The following is a 17414-nucleotide window of genomic DNA, read 5'->3' as shown; positions in this document are numbered from 1 at the left end:
GGCACAAATAGGAAGTATACTTTAAAGGAAGGATGTGGAAACTTTACAGGAGATTTAACAGGATGCTGCCTGGACAAAAGAGCATTTCTTATGAGGTTAAGTTGAGCAGGCTATGGCTTTTCTCTTTGAAGTAAAGGTGGATAACAGGTGACAAATATAGGGGGAATATAAGAGATAGTTTTTTTCTTACACAAGAAGTGGCAGGTCCATTGAATGCCCTGCCAATGCTGGTGCTATAGGTAGGTACATTAGGGGAATTTAAGAAACCTTTAGACAGGCACACTTTAAGAAACTCTCAGGGTCATAATTTTAAGATGAATTGAAGAAAGCACAGGGGGATGCTAGAAGCAAGTTTATTACACAGACAACAGGAATTCTACAGATGCTGGAAATTCAAGCAACACATATCAAAGTTGCTGGTGAACGCAACGTATCCGTGTAAGCGGAACAAGTGCTACACATGCCCTTACACTTCCTCCCTTACCACCATTCAGGGCCCCAAACAGTCTTTCCAGGTGAGGCAACACTTCACCTGTGAGTCGACTGGGGTGATATACTGCGTCCGGTGGTCCCGATGTGGCCTTCTATATATTGGCGAGACCCGACGCAGACTGGGAGACCGCTTTGCTGAACATCTACGCTCTGTCCGCCAGAGAAAGCAGGATCTCCCAGTGGCCACACATTTTAATTCCACATCCCATTCCCATTCTGACATGTCTATCCACAGCCCCCTCTACTGTAAAGATGAAGCCACACTCAGGTTGGAGGAACAACACCTTATATTCCATCTGGGTAGCCTCCAACCTGATAGCATGAACATCGACTTCTCTAACTTCCACTAATGCCTCACCTCCCCCTCGTACCCCATCTGTTACTCATTTTTATACACACATTCTTTCTCTCACTCTCCTTTTTCTCCCTCTGTCCCTCTGAATATACCTCTTGCCCATCCTCTGCGTCCCCACCCCCCCCTTGTCTTTCTTCCCGGACCTCCTGTCCCATGATCCTCTCATATCCCCTTTTGCCTATCACCTGTCCAGCTCTTGGCTCTATCCCTCCCCCTCCTGTCTTCTCCTATCATTTTGGATCTCCCCCTCCCCCTCCAACTTTCATATCCCTTACTCACTCTTCCTTCAGTTAGTCCTGACGAAGGGTCTCGGCCTGAAACATCGACTGCACCTCTTCCTAGAGATGCTGCCTGGCCAGCTGCGTTCACCAGCAACTTTGATGTGTGTTGCTTTATTACACAGAGATGTGTGGGTGTGTGGAATGCACTGCCAAGGGTGACAGTAGAGGCAGATACATTAGAGACATTTAAGAAACTAATGTAGGCACATGGATTAGAGAAAGTTGGAGGGCTATGTAGGAGGGAAGGGTTAGATTGATCTTAGTAGGTTAAAAGGTCAGCACATCATCGTGGGCCTAAAGGTCTGTACTATCCTATAATGTTCAATGTCCAAAACTTGTTGCTTGCAGTTGTTTTATTAAGTATTACAAGAACAAAGGAAAATAGAAAGACAACAGTGGTGAATCAGAGGTTGGGAGCGAGAGAAGAAGTAACTTACTCAGTTGGCAAGGGTGCATTAAAAAGCAGCGCTTCGCGGGGGTTTTGGCACTTGAATATTGGGATTCATTAGACAGTACAAGTTAAAATAAGGCAGGTCCAAGCAGAGAGGTCTTTGCAGGAGTGGACAGTGTTAAGAGTGGGGATTTTGAGACTTCAGCAAGGAGACGCTTGAGTGAGAGAAGGCGAAAAGCTGTAGTTAAGATTTCTTTTTTCAGTTTATTTATTGTTTCCTTCTTTACAACTGCATAGCTAGACCAGTAGGAATGTCATGCAGGATAGTTGAATGCTCTTGCAGGATGTGGGAAGGCATAGAGACCTCCAGCAATAAGGGCAGCTTCTAACACTCCACGTTAAGGAATTGGAGCTGGAACTGGATAAACTCCAGATCATTTGGGAGGCTGAGGAGGTGACAGACAGGATGGAAAGAGAGGTAGTGACACCCAAGGTGCAAGACACTGGAAACTGGTTGACAGACAGGAGGCTGAAAGGGGTTAAACAGTCAAGTGTAGAGTAACCCTGTGACCATCCCCCTCATCAACAGGTATACCATTTTGGATACTGTTGGGTGGTAGTGGGGGTGGGGTGACCTATCAGAGGTAAGTCACAGCAGTAAAATCACTCCCACTGAGTCTGGCTCTGTGGCTCAGAAGGGAAATGGGGAGAAGGTGGGGAGCTGTGGTGATAGCGGATTTGTTAGTTAGGAAAAAAGAAAGGAGGTTCTGTGGACGAGAACAAGATTCCTGGGTGGTACATTACCTCCCAGGTGCCAGGCTCCAGGACATCTCGGATCAAGTCCTCAGCATTCTTAAGTAGGAGGGTGAACAGCCTAAGGACGTAATCTATATAGGTACCAATGACACCAGTAGGAAGAATGATGAGGTTCTGTAAAGTGAGTTCAGGGAGTTAGGTGCTGAGTTAAGTACAGAACCTCCAGGGCTGTGATTGCTACCCATGTCACATGCTAGTGAGGCCACTGATAGGAATGTTATACAGTTTACCACACGGCAAGGCAGTTGGTGTAGGAGGGAAAGCTTCAAATTTTTGGATCATTGGGCTCCCTTCCAGGGAAGGTGGACCTGTATAGAAGGTTTGCACCTGAACTGGAGGGGGTGGGGGGGGGGGAGAGGGGTTTAAAACTAGAGTTGCAGGGAGATGGGAACCAGAGTGGTTGTGGAGACATATGTTGTTAAGTCAGGAAGCAAAGGGTTGAGAATGGTGGGGCGAACATTCTGAGTTCCATATATTTCAATGCAAGAAGTAGGAAAGGCAGATGAGCTCAGGGCATAGACCAACACATAGAATTAGGGTATTGTAGCCACCAGCAAGACTTGGTTGAAGGAGGGCAGTTCATTATTCCGGGTTCCATTGTTTTAGACGTGACAGAGCAGGAGGGATTAAAGGTGGTGTTACTAATCAGTGAAAATGTCATAGAAACATAGAAAATAGGTGCAGGAGTAGGCCATTCGGCCCTTCGAGCCTGCACCGCCATTTATTATGATCATGGCTGATCATCCAACTCAGAACCCTGCACCAGCCTTCCCTCCATACCCACTGATCCCCGTAGCCACAAGGGCCATATCTAACTCCCTCTTAAATATAGCCAATGAACTGGCCTCAACTGTTTCCTGTGGCAGAGAATTCCACAGATTCACCACTCTCTGTGTGAAGAAGTTTTTCCTAATCTCGGTCCTAAAAGGCTTCCCCTTTATCCTCAAACTGTGACCCCTCGTTCTGGACTTCCCCAACATCGGGAACAATCTTCCTGCATCTAGCCTGTCCAATCCCTTTAGGATTTTATACGTTTCAATCAGATCTCCCTTCAATCTTCTAAATTCCAATGAGTACAAGCCCAGTTCATCCAGTCTTTCTTCATATGAAAGTGCTGCCATCCCAGGAATCAATCTGGTGAACTTTCTTTGTACTCCCTCTATGGCAAGGATGTCTTTCCTCAGATTAGGGGACCAAAACTGCACACAATACTCCAGGTGTGGTCTCACCAAGGCCTTGTACAACTGCAGTAGTACCTCCCTGCTCCTGTACTCGAATCCTCTCACTATAAATGCCAGCATACCATTCCCCTTTTTCACCGCCTGCTGTACCTGCATGCCCACTTTCAATGACTGGTATATAATGACACCCAGGTCTCGTTGCACCTCCCCTTTTCCTAATCGGCCACCATTCAGATAATAATCTGTTTTCCTATTTTTGCCACCAAAGTGGATAACTTCACATTTATCCACATTAAATTGCATCTGCCATGAATTTGCCCACTCACCCAACCTATCCAAGTCACTCTGCATCCTCTTAGCATCCTCCTCACAGCTAACACTGCCACCCAGCTTCGTGTCATCCGCAAACTTGGAGATGCTGCATTTAATTCCCTCATCCAAGTCATTAATATATATTGTAAACAACTGGGGTCCCAGCACTGAGCCTTGCGGTACCCCACTAGTCACCGCCTGCCATTCTGAAAAGGTCCCGTTTATTCCCACTCTTTGCTTCCTGTCTGCTAACCAATTCTCTATCCACATCAATACCTTACCCCCAATACCGTGTGCTTTAAGTTTGCACACTAATCTCCTGTGTGGGACCTTGTCAAAAGCCTTTTGAAAATCCAAACATACCACATCCACTGGCTCTCCCCTATCCACTCTACTAGTTACATCCTCAAAAAATTCTATGAGATTCGTCAGACATGATTTTCCTTTCACAAATCCATGCTGACTTTGTCCGATGATTTCACCGCTTTCCAAATGTGCTGTTATCAAATCTTTGATAACTGACTCTAGCAGTTTCCCCACCACCGACGTTAGGCTAACCGGTCTATAATTCCCCGGTTTCTCTCTCCCTCCTTTTTTAAAAAGTGGGGTTACATTAGCCACCTTCCAATCCTCAGGAACTAGTCCAGAATCTAACGAGTTTTGAAAAATTATCACTAATGCATCCACTATTTCTTGAGCTACTTCCTTAAGCACTCTGGGATGCAGACCATCTGGCCCTGGGGATTTATCTGCCTTTAATCCCTTCAATTTACCTAACACCACTTCCCTACTAACATGTATTTCCCTCAGTTCCTCCATCTCACTGGACCCTCTGTCCCCTACTATTTCTGGAAGATTATTTATGTCCTCCTTAGTGAAGTCAGAACCAAAGTAATTATTCAATTGGTCTGCCATGTCCTTGCTCCCCATAATCAATTCACCTGTTTCTGTCTGTAGGGGACCTACATTTGTCTTTACCAGTCTTTTCCTTTTTACATATCTATAAAAGCTTTTACAGTCAGTTTTTATGTTCCCTGCCAGTTTTCTCTCATAATCTTTTTTCCCCTTCCTAATTAAGCCCTTTGTTCTCCTCTGCTGAACTCTGAATTTCTCCCAGTCCTCAGGTGAGCCACTTTTTCTGGCTAATTTGTATGCTTCTTCTTTGGAATTGATACTATCCCTAATTTCTCTTGTCAGCCACGGGTGCACGACCTTCCTTGATTTATTCTTTTGCCAAACTGGGATGAACAATTGTTGTAGTTCATCCATGCAATCTTTAAATGCTTGCCATTGCATATCCACCGTCAATCCTTTAAGTGTCATTTGCCAGTCTATCTTAGCTAATTCATGTCTCATACCTTCAAAGTTACCCCTCTTTAAGTTCAGAACCTTTGTTTCTGAATTAACTATGTCACTCTCCATCTTAATGAAGAATTCCACCATATTATGGTCACTTTTACCCAAGGGGCCTCTCACGACAGGATTGCTAATTAACCCTTCCTCATTGCTCAAAACCCAGTCCAGAATAGCCTGCTCTCTAGTTGGTTCCTCGACATGTTGGTTCAAAAAACCATCCCGCATACATTCCAAGAAATCCTCTTCCTCAGCACCTTTACCAATTTAGTTCACCCAATCTACATGTAGATTGAAGTCACCCATTATAACTGCTGTTCCTTTATTGCACACATTTCTAATTTCCTGTTTAATACCATCTCTGACCTCACTACTACTGTTAGGTGGCCTGTACACAACTCCCACCAGCGTTTTCTGCCCCTTAGTGTTACGCAGCTCTACCCATATTGATTCCACATCTTCCCGGCTTATGTCCTTCCTTTCTATTGCGTTAATCTCATCTTTAACCAGCAACGCCACCCCACCTCCTTTTCTTTCATGTCTATCCCTCCTGAATATTGAATATCCCTGAACGTTGAGCTCCCATCGTTGGTCACCCTGGAGCCATGTCTCTGTGATCCCAACTATATCATAATCATTAATAACAATCTGCACTTTCAATTCATCCACCTTGTTACGAATGCTCCTTGCATTGACACACAAAGCCTTCAGGCGCTCTTTTACAACTCTTAGCCCTTATACAATTATGTTGAAAAGCGGCCCTTTTTAATGCTTACCCTGGATTTGTCGGCCTGCCACTTTTACTTTTCTCCTTAGTACTTTTTGCTTCCACCCTCACTTTACACCCCTCTGTCTCTCTGCACTCGTTCCCATTCCCCTGTTGTGAACTAACCTCCTCTCACCTAGCCTCTTTAATTTGATTCCCACCCCCCAACCATTCTAGTTTAAAGTCACCTCAGTAGCCCTCGCTAATCTCCCTGCCAGGATATTGGTCCCCCTAGGATTCAAGTGTAACCCGTCCTTTTTGTACAGGTCACGCCTGCGCCAGAAGTGGTCCCAATGATCCAAAAACTTGAATCCCTGCCCCCTGTTCCAATCCCTCAGCCACGCATTTATTCTCCACCTCATCGCATTCCTACTCTCACTGTCGCGTGGCACAGGCAGTAATCCCGAGATTACTACCTTTGCGGTCCTTTTTCTCAACTCCCTTCCTAGCTCCCTATATTCTCCTTTCAGGACCTCATCCCTTTTCCTACCTGTGTCATTGGTACCTATATGTACCACGACCTCTGGCTCCTCACCCTCCCACTTCAGGATATCTTGAACACGATCAGAAATATCCCGGACCCTGGCACCAGGGAAGCAAACTACCATCCGGGTCTCTGGACTGCGTCCACAGAATCGCCTATCTGACCCCCTTACTATCGAGTCCCCTATCACAACTGCCCTCTCTTCCTTGCCCTACCCTTCTGAGCTACAGGGCCAGACTCTGTGCCGGAGGCACGGCCACTGTCGCTTCTCCCGGGTAAGCTGTCCCCCCAACAGTACTCAAACAGGAGTACCTATTGTTAAGGCAGTGCTTAGTCAGGACAGACTGGAAAACTCATCTAGTGAGGCTTTATTGGTGGAACTGAAGATTAAGAATTGTATATTCAGGTCAATGGGGCTATATTATAGACCACCCAACAGTTTGTGGGATTCAGAGGAACAAATTTGTAGAGATTGCAGACTGTTGCAAGAAACACAACATTGTGATAGCAGGTGATTTTAACTTCCACATATTGACTGGGTTTCCCATACTGTAAAGAACTAGATGGGGTAGAGTTTGTCAAATATGTTCTGGAAAGTTTCCTTAATCAGTACATAGAAAAAGCAGTGACTCGCAGCAGCTGTGAGCAGCAGCCAATTGGAGAGACTGGAAGCCTGAGAAAACATAGTTCAATCACAAGCAAAAGAAAATATGGAGATGCTGGAAATCCAAGCAACACACACAAAATGCTGGAGGGATTTTTCACCAATCAATTTCTCAACTCTTTACTTCTTCCCTCCTGGTTTCACTATCACCTTGTGTTTCTTCCTTCCCTCCTCCATCTTCCAACCATGACTCCTCAGTTTTTTTATGCTTCAGTCCCGATGAAGGGTCTCGGCCTGAAACGTTGACAATACTCTTTTCTATAGATGTTGCCCGGCCTGCTGAGTTCCTCCAGCCTTTTGTGCGAAGTCATAGTTTACTCAGGTTCGCAGATCTAGTAGAAAAGGCAGCAACTCATGGCAAATTTGGAGCTTTGTGCATCAGCCAATCAATTCTGATTGATTGATTGATGGACTGATTAGCAAGAACAAAATTAAAGTAAGGCAGGGGCAAGTGGAGCGGCTATTGTTGGAATGACAGAGTTAGAGTGGTTATTTGAAGCTTTAGCTCTTCAAGGCTTCTGTCAGAGAGGGCAAAAAAAAATTATAGGTAGAGTTTTATTTTCCCCCTCTTCTTTACAGTTGCTCAGTTTGAACCATAGAGATGCCAGGCAGTCTAGTGGAATGCTCCTCTTGCTGAATGTGGGAAGGCAGGGAGACCGCCAGTGTCCCAGATGACTGCTCCTATGAGGAGCACCCAGCTGCAGCTTCTAACACTCCACATTAAGGAGTTGGAGCTGGAACTGGAACTGGATAAACTCCAGATTATTCAGGAGGCTGCATGTGTGATAGGTAGGACATATAGAGAGTTAGTTACACCTAGGGTGCAGGATGCAGGAAACTGGGTGACAGGAAGGGGAAAGGGGTTAGTAGTCATCTCCTTCATCACAGGTGTATCACTTTGAATATTGTTGGGGGGGGTGGGGAATGACCTAGCAGAGGGAAGTCACAGCAGTCAGGTCCCTGGCATTGAACCTGATTCTGTGATTCAGAAGAGAAGTGGGAGAGAAGAGGCGAGATGTGGTGATAGGGGATTCATTAGTTACAGGAACAGAAAGATGATTCTGTGGAAGAGAATGAGAGTCCCGGATGGTATGTTGCCTCTCAGGTGCCAGGGTCCAGGACATCTCGGATTGAGTCCTCAGCATTCTTAAGTGGGAGGGTGAACTGCCAGAGATCTTAGTCCATGTAGGTAATGTTGCCTTTAGTGAGACTTGGATGCAGGAGGGACTGAACTGGCAGTTCAATATTCCGGGGTTCCATTACTAGTCAGGGGAAATGTTACAGCAGTGCTTAGTCAGGATAGACTGGAGAACTCGTCTAGTGAGGCTTTATGGGTGGAACTGAGGAATAAGAAAGGCATGACCACGTTACTGGGGTTACATTACAGACCACCCAATAGTACAAGGGATTTAGAGGAATAAATCTGTAGTGATCGCAGACTGTTGCAGGTAATATAAGGTTGTTACAGCAAGTGATTTTAACTTTCCACGAACTGACTGGGACTCCCATACTGTAGAAGAAATTGATGGGATAGTTTGTCAAATGTGTTCAGGAAAGTCTCCTTATTCAGTACATAGAGCCATTAAGGAAGTTTTTGGCATGTTGGCCTTCATAGATTAAATACTGAGTACAGGATTAAGATTGAAAGAGTACAGAGAAAATTTACAAGAATTCCCTCTACAACTAGAGGTCATGGGTTAAGGGTGAAAGGTGAAATATTTAAGGGAAACATGATGGTAAACTTCTTCACTCAGAGGGTGATGAGAACACGGAACATGCTGGCAGCACAAGTGGATGATGTTATTTCAATGTCAACATTGAAGAGGTTTGGATCTGCGTGCAGGTTGATGTGTCTAGGCAGTTGAAACGGTTCTTCACAGACTGGACGGGCCAAAAGACTTGTTTCTGCACTCTTTTCACGACTCTATTGCAAAGAGAAAGAAGTTGCAGTTGTCTCATACCTGGACTACAGATAAATAAAATTCCAGTGATAACAATTAGCCTATAAAATAGCCAGATTCAAGTGGCGTGACACTTGCTGCAGAAAACCTGAGAAGCTTCATCTGTACCACAATTGCTTAAAAGTTCAGAGCCACTGCAGGTACATAAGTGCTTGTATAAAAATACAAACAAGGAAAGTTAAATTGCAAGAGCACCACGGTAGTGTAGTGGTTAGCGCAGCGCTAATACAGCTGAGGGTGTTGGAGTTCGGAGTTCAGTTCCGGCGTTCTGTGTAAGAAAGTTTGTACATTCTTCCTGTGTGCGCTCGAGTTTCCTCCCACAGCCCAAAGACATATCAGTAGGTTAATTGGTCATTGTAATTTGTCCTGTGAATAGGGCTATGGTTATATTGGTGGTTCAGCTCGGTGGGCTGGAATTGCACATTCTGCACTATATCTCTAAATAAGATAAATACAAATAATGAAAATTTTGGGTCGGGGTGGTGAAAGGCAAGGCATTCATTCCAAACTAACCTCACGATGTCATTCTACATATGCAGTCTCAAGTTTCTAATTTCTTTACCCTTCCCAATCCCTGTGCTCCAATCTCCTTACCACTGTTCAGCTAACTGCAGACCCCAAAATTAATTTCAAACTGTGTCTACCTGCATGGTGGCGTAATCATCTGTGTGTAGCGTACACTGAGCCACAACGGGGAAAGCCTGGCAGATGAGAGCCTCCGATAGCGGCTGCTTGGTGTTCCTCACAACAGTCGTCAGGATATCAATGGCAGTCTGCAAGTGGTTACAAAATGGTGTCAATAAGTTTCGTTCCAAGGAGAGCTCAATCAATGCAATGATATATCTGTGGGGAATACTCACTGCACAGAGCCCAGAGGGCAATTTATCAGACGGAGCGTGCATGATGCTGACAAGAGTTGGAATTAACCTCATCTGCATGGGACCCTGGCAACCCTCAATCTGTGCAAGTTCCTTGAAAATATCTTGTGCCAGAGATGCCACAACTGGATCTGGAGATTCAGATTAAACGAACTGTTAGTAAAACTACTCGTAGACACCTTACAAATAAATGTGTATTAAATGTATTTATTTATTGATACAGCACAGAACAGTCCCTTCTGGCATCACGAGCTGCACTGCCCAGTAACACACCTACAGTTTCTATAACAAGCATTCACCCCACCCCCCCTAGAAGTTTTCATGTTTTATTGTTTTACAACATTGAATTACAGTGGATTTAATTTGGCTTTTCTGATACTGATTAACAGGAAAGACTTTTTCATGTCAAAGTGAAAACAGATCTCTACAAAGTGATGTAAATTAATTACAAATATAAAACAAAAAATAAATGATTGCTCAAGTATTCACCCCCCTTAATATGATACATCAAATCATCACTGTGCAGTCAATGTGTTTCAATTGATTGCAGTAAAAGTACACCTGTATCTGGAAGGACCAACTGCTATACCAGTATACTGGCAAAAAATACACCAGGAAGACTGAGGTGGGAGAGCCTGCACATACAATCAATCCGGGTGCTTCACCATTCGCAGCTTGATGGGAGAGTGGCAAAGAGAAAACAACTATTGAAAAAACTCACATGAAATCTCGGCCACAGTTTACCAGAAGGCATGTGGGAGTCTCTTAAGTCAGCTGGAAGAAGGTTCTGTCATATGATGAAACCAAAATTGAGCTTTTTGGCCATCAGACTGAACATTAAGTTTGGCATCATGCTATGGGGATGCAGCAGGCCCTAGAAGCTTGTGAAGGTAGAGGGTAAAATGAATGCAGCAAAACACAGGGAAATCCTGATGCAGTCTGCAAGAGAGCTGTCACTTAGGAAAAGATTTGTTTTCCAGCAAAACAATGACCCCAAGCATAAAGCCAGGTATGGCTTAAAAACAAAAATTAATGTCCTGGAGTGGCCAAATCAGATTCCAGACCTCAATCTAATTTAGAATTTGTAGCTGGACTTGAAAAGAACTGTTCACTCACGGTTCCCATGCAATCTGACACAGCTTGAGCAGTTTTGTAAAGAATGGGGAAAAATTGCAGTGTCCAGATGTACCAAGTTGATAGAGATCTATCCACACAGACTCAAGGCAGTAATTGCTGCCAAAGGCGCATCTACTAAATACTGTCTTGAAAGGGGTGAATACTTATGCAATCAATTCTTTTGTGATTCATATTTGTAGTTAATTGAAATTACTTTGTAAAGATTTGTTTTCACTTTGACACAAAAGGGTCTTTTCTGTTGATCAGCATCAGAAAAGCCAAATTAAATCCAGTGAGATTCAATGTTATAAAACAAGAAAGCTTCCAGTGGGGGTGATGAATACTTTTTAATAGGCATTGTATTTAACCCTAGCCTAATCACAGGACAGTTTACAATGAGCAATTAACCTTCAAACCAGTACGTCTTTGGATTGTGGGAGTAAACAGCAACACCTGGAGGAAACCTACAAGCTCATAGGTAGGACATACAAACTTCTTACCGATGCCCCGAGCTGTAACAGTGTCACATTAACCGCTCCATTACCATGGCGCCTTACTTCACTGAATTTACTGATGAAAGAATCTGTAGAGCAGTGGAATATCGCTGGCATCGACTAGGCAAACGTTAACTTGGTTTCACACTCCACCTTTCTAGTGCATTTTATTTTTATCACTCATCTTGGTACTAATTAAAATGATTCCTGAACAACAGTCACAAAGACCCCAGCAAATTTCTGCAGTTGTACTATGGAGAGCATTCTGACTGGTTGTATCGCTGTCTAGTCTGAAGGAGGCACTGCAAAGGAGCAGAAAAAGCTGCAGAAAGTTGCAAACTCAGCTGGCTCCATCATGAGTATTAGCCTCCCTGGCATCGAGAACACCTTCAAAAGGCAATGTCTCAAAAAGCTGACATCCATCACTGAGGATCCTTATCTCCCAGCACATGCCCTCTTCTCATTACTATCATCGGTGAGGTGGTACAGGGGCCTGAAGACACACATTCAACATTTTAGGAACAGTTTCTTCCTCTGCCATCAGATTTCTGAAGGGACAATGAACCAACTGACGAACATACCTTATTATTTCTGCTCTCTCTTTCCACTACTTATTTAAATTTTTAATACATATAATCCTTTCACCAGGATCATATGCAAACTTATTACCTCTGCTAACAGCCACGTGACTCAGCAATGAAAAGGCCACTTTTCATAAACAATGTATGTCTAGGGTTGGTATGATTTAGGGTCCAACCAAACAGGAACGTCATGATGTTCATATTAAAGAAACCTCGATTTGAATGCCGTGTAAATACTGCCCATACACAATTATCGTTCAGAAAGAAGTAACAGATTGTACACGGCATAAAATAATAAAGAAAGCATATTTACTAATTTCAGCTCTATCAGTTATTAAAAGAAACAAAGAAGAAAAAAATAAAAAGGGCCTATTACAGTTAGACCAGGCAAAATGTGTACGACCGCTGGTGCTCGTCTCTTCCAAAGCTGGGTATTACCGTTACTCGTGGTGCTGAACCCATGGTCTGAGTGAAGCATTCGCCACTCCTTGAACTTCTCTTGAAGTCCATCTCAAACAAACTGGCTCTCTCAGGAGCATTGGCCATTCTTCCTTGGAGCCATTCATCTGCAGAAGAAACTTCATGCAACGGGGACTCTCCTTCCAATGGCATTTTGCAACATCTTCCCTTCTGTTTTGCTCCACAGCTCCCGCCAAAAGACCCAAACCAGACTGCTGTCCATTACAAAACTCTCTCCAACCCATGCTCTCTAGAACTTCTCCAGATCCCACCATCCTGACTGGCTGACGCAACATTCCTAAGTTGAACAGCAGGGCTTCTTATCTTTAGCCAAAACCAAAACATTTTATCAGACACACTGTTTTTCCAAAAAACTGCTGAAATGAAAAACCTACAGCACAGCAATAGAAATCTTAACCAGGGCATTAAAACCCTGAACATATTTCTTATTGTAATTTTGTAGGTTATGTATTGTACTGTAGTGCTACTGCAAAAGAAATTTCACGACCTATCAGTGATACTCAACCTGATTCTGATTCAACAGTGGACATGCCAAGCAAGCTGTGGAATCAGAATTTTTACATTGTGAATTTAACGGAAGACCCTTGATCTTCTAAGTCAAAACTGCATTTTAAATATTCACCATCCTCAAAGGTTCATTTTATTGTCAAAGTATGCATTTTCTCCAGATAACCATGAAATACAGAAAAACCATGGGCATTGTTGAAAGATAAGGCATCAACCCCTCGCTCGAAAAAGTAAAAGAAACAAAACTCGCAAGCCCAGAGCCCCCACACCATCTTAGCAAAAAAAACCACCAACAGATCGCCCACATGGAAAACAACAAAGCCCTTCGCAAAAAAACAATAACATCAAACTCTAACCCCCTCCCTCGCAAAAAAAGAGCAACAATAACATCAACAACAGGAATTCTGCAGATGTTGGAAATTCAAGCAACACACATCAAAGTTGCTGGTGAACGCAGCAGGCCAGGCAGCATCTGTAGGAAGAGGTGCAGTCGACATTTCAGGCCGAGACCCTTCGTCAGGACTAACTGAAGGAAGAGTGAGTAAGGGATTTGAAAGCTGGAGGGGGAGGGGGAGATCCAAAATGATAGGAGAAGACAGGAGGGGGAGGGATAGAGCCAAGAGCTGGACAGGTGATAGGCAAAAGGGGATACGAGAGGATCATGGGACAGGAGGTCCGGGAAGAAAGACAAGGAGCGGGGGGGGGGACCCAGAGGATGGGCAAGAGGTATATTCAGAGGGACAGAGGGAGAAAAAGGAGAGTGAGAGAAAGAATGTGTGCATAAAAATGAGTAACAGATGGGGTACGAGGGGGAGGTGGGGCCTTAGCGGAAGTTAGAGAAGTCGATGTTCATGCCATCAGGTTGGAGGCTACCCAGACGGAATATAAGGTGTTGTTCCTCCAACCTGAGTGTGGCTTCATCTTTACAGTAGAGGAGGCCGTGGATGGACATGTCAGAATGGAAATGGGATGTGGAATTAAAATGTGTGGCCACTGGGAGATCCTGCTTTCTCTGGCGGACAGAGCGTAGATGTTCAGCAAAGCGGTCTCCCAGTCTGCGTCGGGTCTCGCCAATATATAAAAGGCCACATCGGGAGCACCGGACGCAGTATATCACCCCAGTCGACTCACAGGTGAAGTGTTGCCTCACCTGGAAGGACTGTTTGGGGCCCTGAATGGTGGTAAGGGAGGAAGTGTAAGGGCATGTGTAGCACTTGTTCCGCTTACACGGATAAGTGCCAGGAGGGAGATCAGTGAGGAGGGATGGGGGGGGACGAATGGACAAGGGAGTTGTGTAGGGAGCAATCCCTGCGGAATGCAGACAGAGGGGGGGAGGGAAAGATGTGCTTAGTGGTGGGATCCCGTTGGAGGTGGCGGAAGTTACGGAGAATATGTTGGACCCGGAGGCTGGTGGGGTGGTAGGTGAGGACCAGGGGAACCCTATCCCTAGTAACATCAAACCCCTGAACACTCTCACACACAAAAACTAACAGATCGTCCACAGAAAAACACTAAGATCATCAGACTCCCAAATCCCTAACTCCTCCCTTGCCCAAAAGTAACATCTTGCCCATCCACCAATTGGCAACAAGAAAGAAAGCACCGAAAACTTAAGGAGACCAATATAAACTACAGTCCAATAATCACACAAATCTCAAGAATTTCAAAACATCGATGAGAGTAGCCGCAGGAACTCAGTTCTTTCGTGAAGAGTGACCACCAAGCTGAGTCTAAATGACCAGTTACCAACCGCCATCAACCCCATGGCCTCTATGGAAAGTGACCGTTGACCTCCTCTGCATTCACCTTGATGCTTCAATCTTACTCAACGCTTCAAAATGGAGTCATTCATGACCCTGTAACTGGTCTTCACCATGAGGCAGCTCGTGCTGTCCAACCTCTCCAAAGACAGGAGAGCAGTAGATCATTCCATCAAATTCCAAACTGCACATCACAGCTCTAAAAGTTTCCAAAACACAATCAAGACAAAAAGAGCTAGCAGTAGATGAAGAGAAACTGAAATAATTGAAGAAATTGGCTACCTGGAAAATGTCGACCAAGGAGTTGTTGTTTGCTGGCACCATCTTTTTTATTGTTCTGTAGTCTTTTTTTGTTCTTATACTATAGTAAATTTGGAACAGGATAGGCCCTCTTGCCTTTATTTGGTCACCTTTCTCACAAGCCCAACGCTCATGTGGCATCTAGATGACCTTGTAATTACACCCAATAACTTGGCACCCAAACCCATCAGTAGCAATGAATTCCAGATTCACCACCCTTCTGGCTAAATAAATTCTTCATCTCTGTTCAAAAGGGGATGCCCTCGTATTCTGAGACTGTGCCCATTGGTCCTAGACACACCCACAATAGGAAACACCCTCTCCGTATCTACTCTATCTAGGCCTTTCAATATTCAATAGGTTTCAATGAGATCCCCCCTCATTTTCCTAAACTCCAGAGAGTAAAGGCCCAGAGCCATCAAACACTACTCGAACATCAACCCTTTCATCCCTGGAATCATTCTTTGAACTTCCTCTAGGTCCCCTCCAATTCTAACACATCCTTTCTTGGATTAGGGGCTCAAAGCTGCTCACAATACTCCAAGTGTGGTCTGACCAATGCATTATAAAGCCTCAGTTAAATCCCCTACTGGACCTTATGGCAAGAACAACACATCAGAAAGAACACTGGCTTTTCAGTGGGCCAATTCCTGAGGTCAGAGCTGAGAAGAAAGCTGTATACGTCTGGCACCACTCCCCCATTCGATGAGGGCATGCAAGGAGACCAAGAGTTCAATGGCTGCAGCATTCAGACAAATTCACAGAAAAACTTACCATCTCCCAACAAGTTTTTAAGGGGGTTCAATGATACAGCTCCTCCTATTTCACCTTTGTCTTTAAACTCAGTTTTAACGAACTTCATGTTATTGAAGTCATGCTACTGTTATATAACTCAGATTTAAATTTTTCATCTTGGAGGACCCAATCCACTGCGTGGAAGTTGCACTAAGGTAAAGACTGCCAGGGGCAGTTACAGTCAAGTGAGACCTTTGAAGTGAGACGGCCTCTGCTTACTAGATGAGATAGACTGTGGCAGTGTGTACTCAAGCCAAATGAGTGAGGCCTCTTAGTGAGACTTTTCCAGAAGGTCTTCCTAAAACATAGCATCCTATTGCACAAAAGGGGTGCTGGAGAAAGCCAAGATAACAGAAGCTTGTGAAACATACCCAAGAACAAAGTCTCTATTGTCTTTAATAACTTCAAAATACCACTGGCTGTCCACTGGAAGTTTTGACTTATTTTTAACACTTCTGTTGTGAATGGTGATTGATCTTGCAAATAAGGATTCCAACATACACAATTTACAATAATCAACATCCATAACTGATAAGCCAATTCTGCATAAAAATAGCTGTTTTCTGTTCAGACAGAACAGTGCAGGTGACAAGAGCCCATGCTGTTGTGGGCCCAGTTATTTTAGTGTCAGTGACAACAGTTACTTTGATAACTGTCGAATTATGATCAGATTCAATTACTCCAGTGGGAACAGACCCAGAACCATCAAACACTCCTCATACATTAACCATTTGATTGCAGGATCAGCAGTTAAGGTTCATGCAAATCACTGCAGCCACACAGGTTCACCCACCCCACCAAGCACTAGATATGCATTTTGTGAAATCAATGTCTTTCCTACACAATGTAGAAGAATTCACAGAAATGTTAACCACCCTACCCCCCACCAGATTTTAAGGGGTTCAATAATACAGCAGGTGTGGGACGGTAGCGCAGCAGTGAGCATATTGCTTCACAGTGCCAATGGCCACAGTATAATTCCCACCACTGTCCAAAGGCAGTCTGTATGTTCTCCCTGGATTTCCTCCCACATTCTAAAGACGTACGGGTTAGTAGGTTAATTGTTGGGCAGGAAGGACCTGTTACTGTGCAGTACCTCTAAATAAATGGGTCTTCCTACTCAACTTTGTCTTTAAACTGCATCTTAATGGTGTTCATGTTATCAAAGTCTCACTATTGTTACAGAACTCAGATCTGAATTCCCTATGTTGGAAGTCTAAAATTCCAATCCATTGTCCAATGACGGCCAACATCCAAGACACCCTCAAAAAGAACCCTCGTCACCCAGGACGTGCCCTCTTCTCATCGCTACGATCAAGGAAAAGGTACAGCAGCCTGAAGACATACACTCAACGATTCAGGAACAGCATCCCCTCCTCTGCTATCAGATGCCTGAATGGACTATGAACCCATGAACGCCACCTCAGTTTTTCCCCTCTTTTTTCAC

At 44.3% G+C, this 17414-nt stretch overlaps 1 protein-coding gene across 1 annotated transcript in view; it reads right to left on the bottom strand.

The window, feature by feature from the left end:
• ipo9 (importin 9) overlaps positions 1-17414 on the bottom strand; it is a 169329-nt gene that overhangs the window by 59446 nt on the left and 92469 nt on the right. The window contains exons 16-17 of the mRNA XM_072278524.1: positions 9917-10065; positions 9701-9829 (exon numbers count right to left, since the gene is read on the bottom strand). Coding sequence (XP_072134625.1) covers positions 9701-9829; positions 9917-10065 — 278 coding nt within the window. The remainder of the gene's footprint in view (positions 1-9700; positions 9830-9916; positions 10066-17414) is intronic.

This window comes from Mobula birostris, chromosome 14, assembly GCF_030028105.1.
Source record: "Mobula birostris isolate sMobBir1 chromosome 14, sMobBir1.hap1, whole genome shotgun sequence".
Taxonomy (NCBI): domain Eukaryota; kingdom Metazoa; phylum Chordata; class Chondrichthyes; order Myliobatiformes; family Myliobatidae; genus Mobula; species Mobula birostris.
Note: the sequence above shows the minus strand (reverse complement) of the source record. Positions and strands in the feature narration are given on the sequence as shown.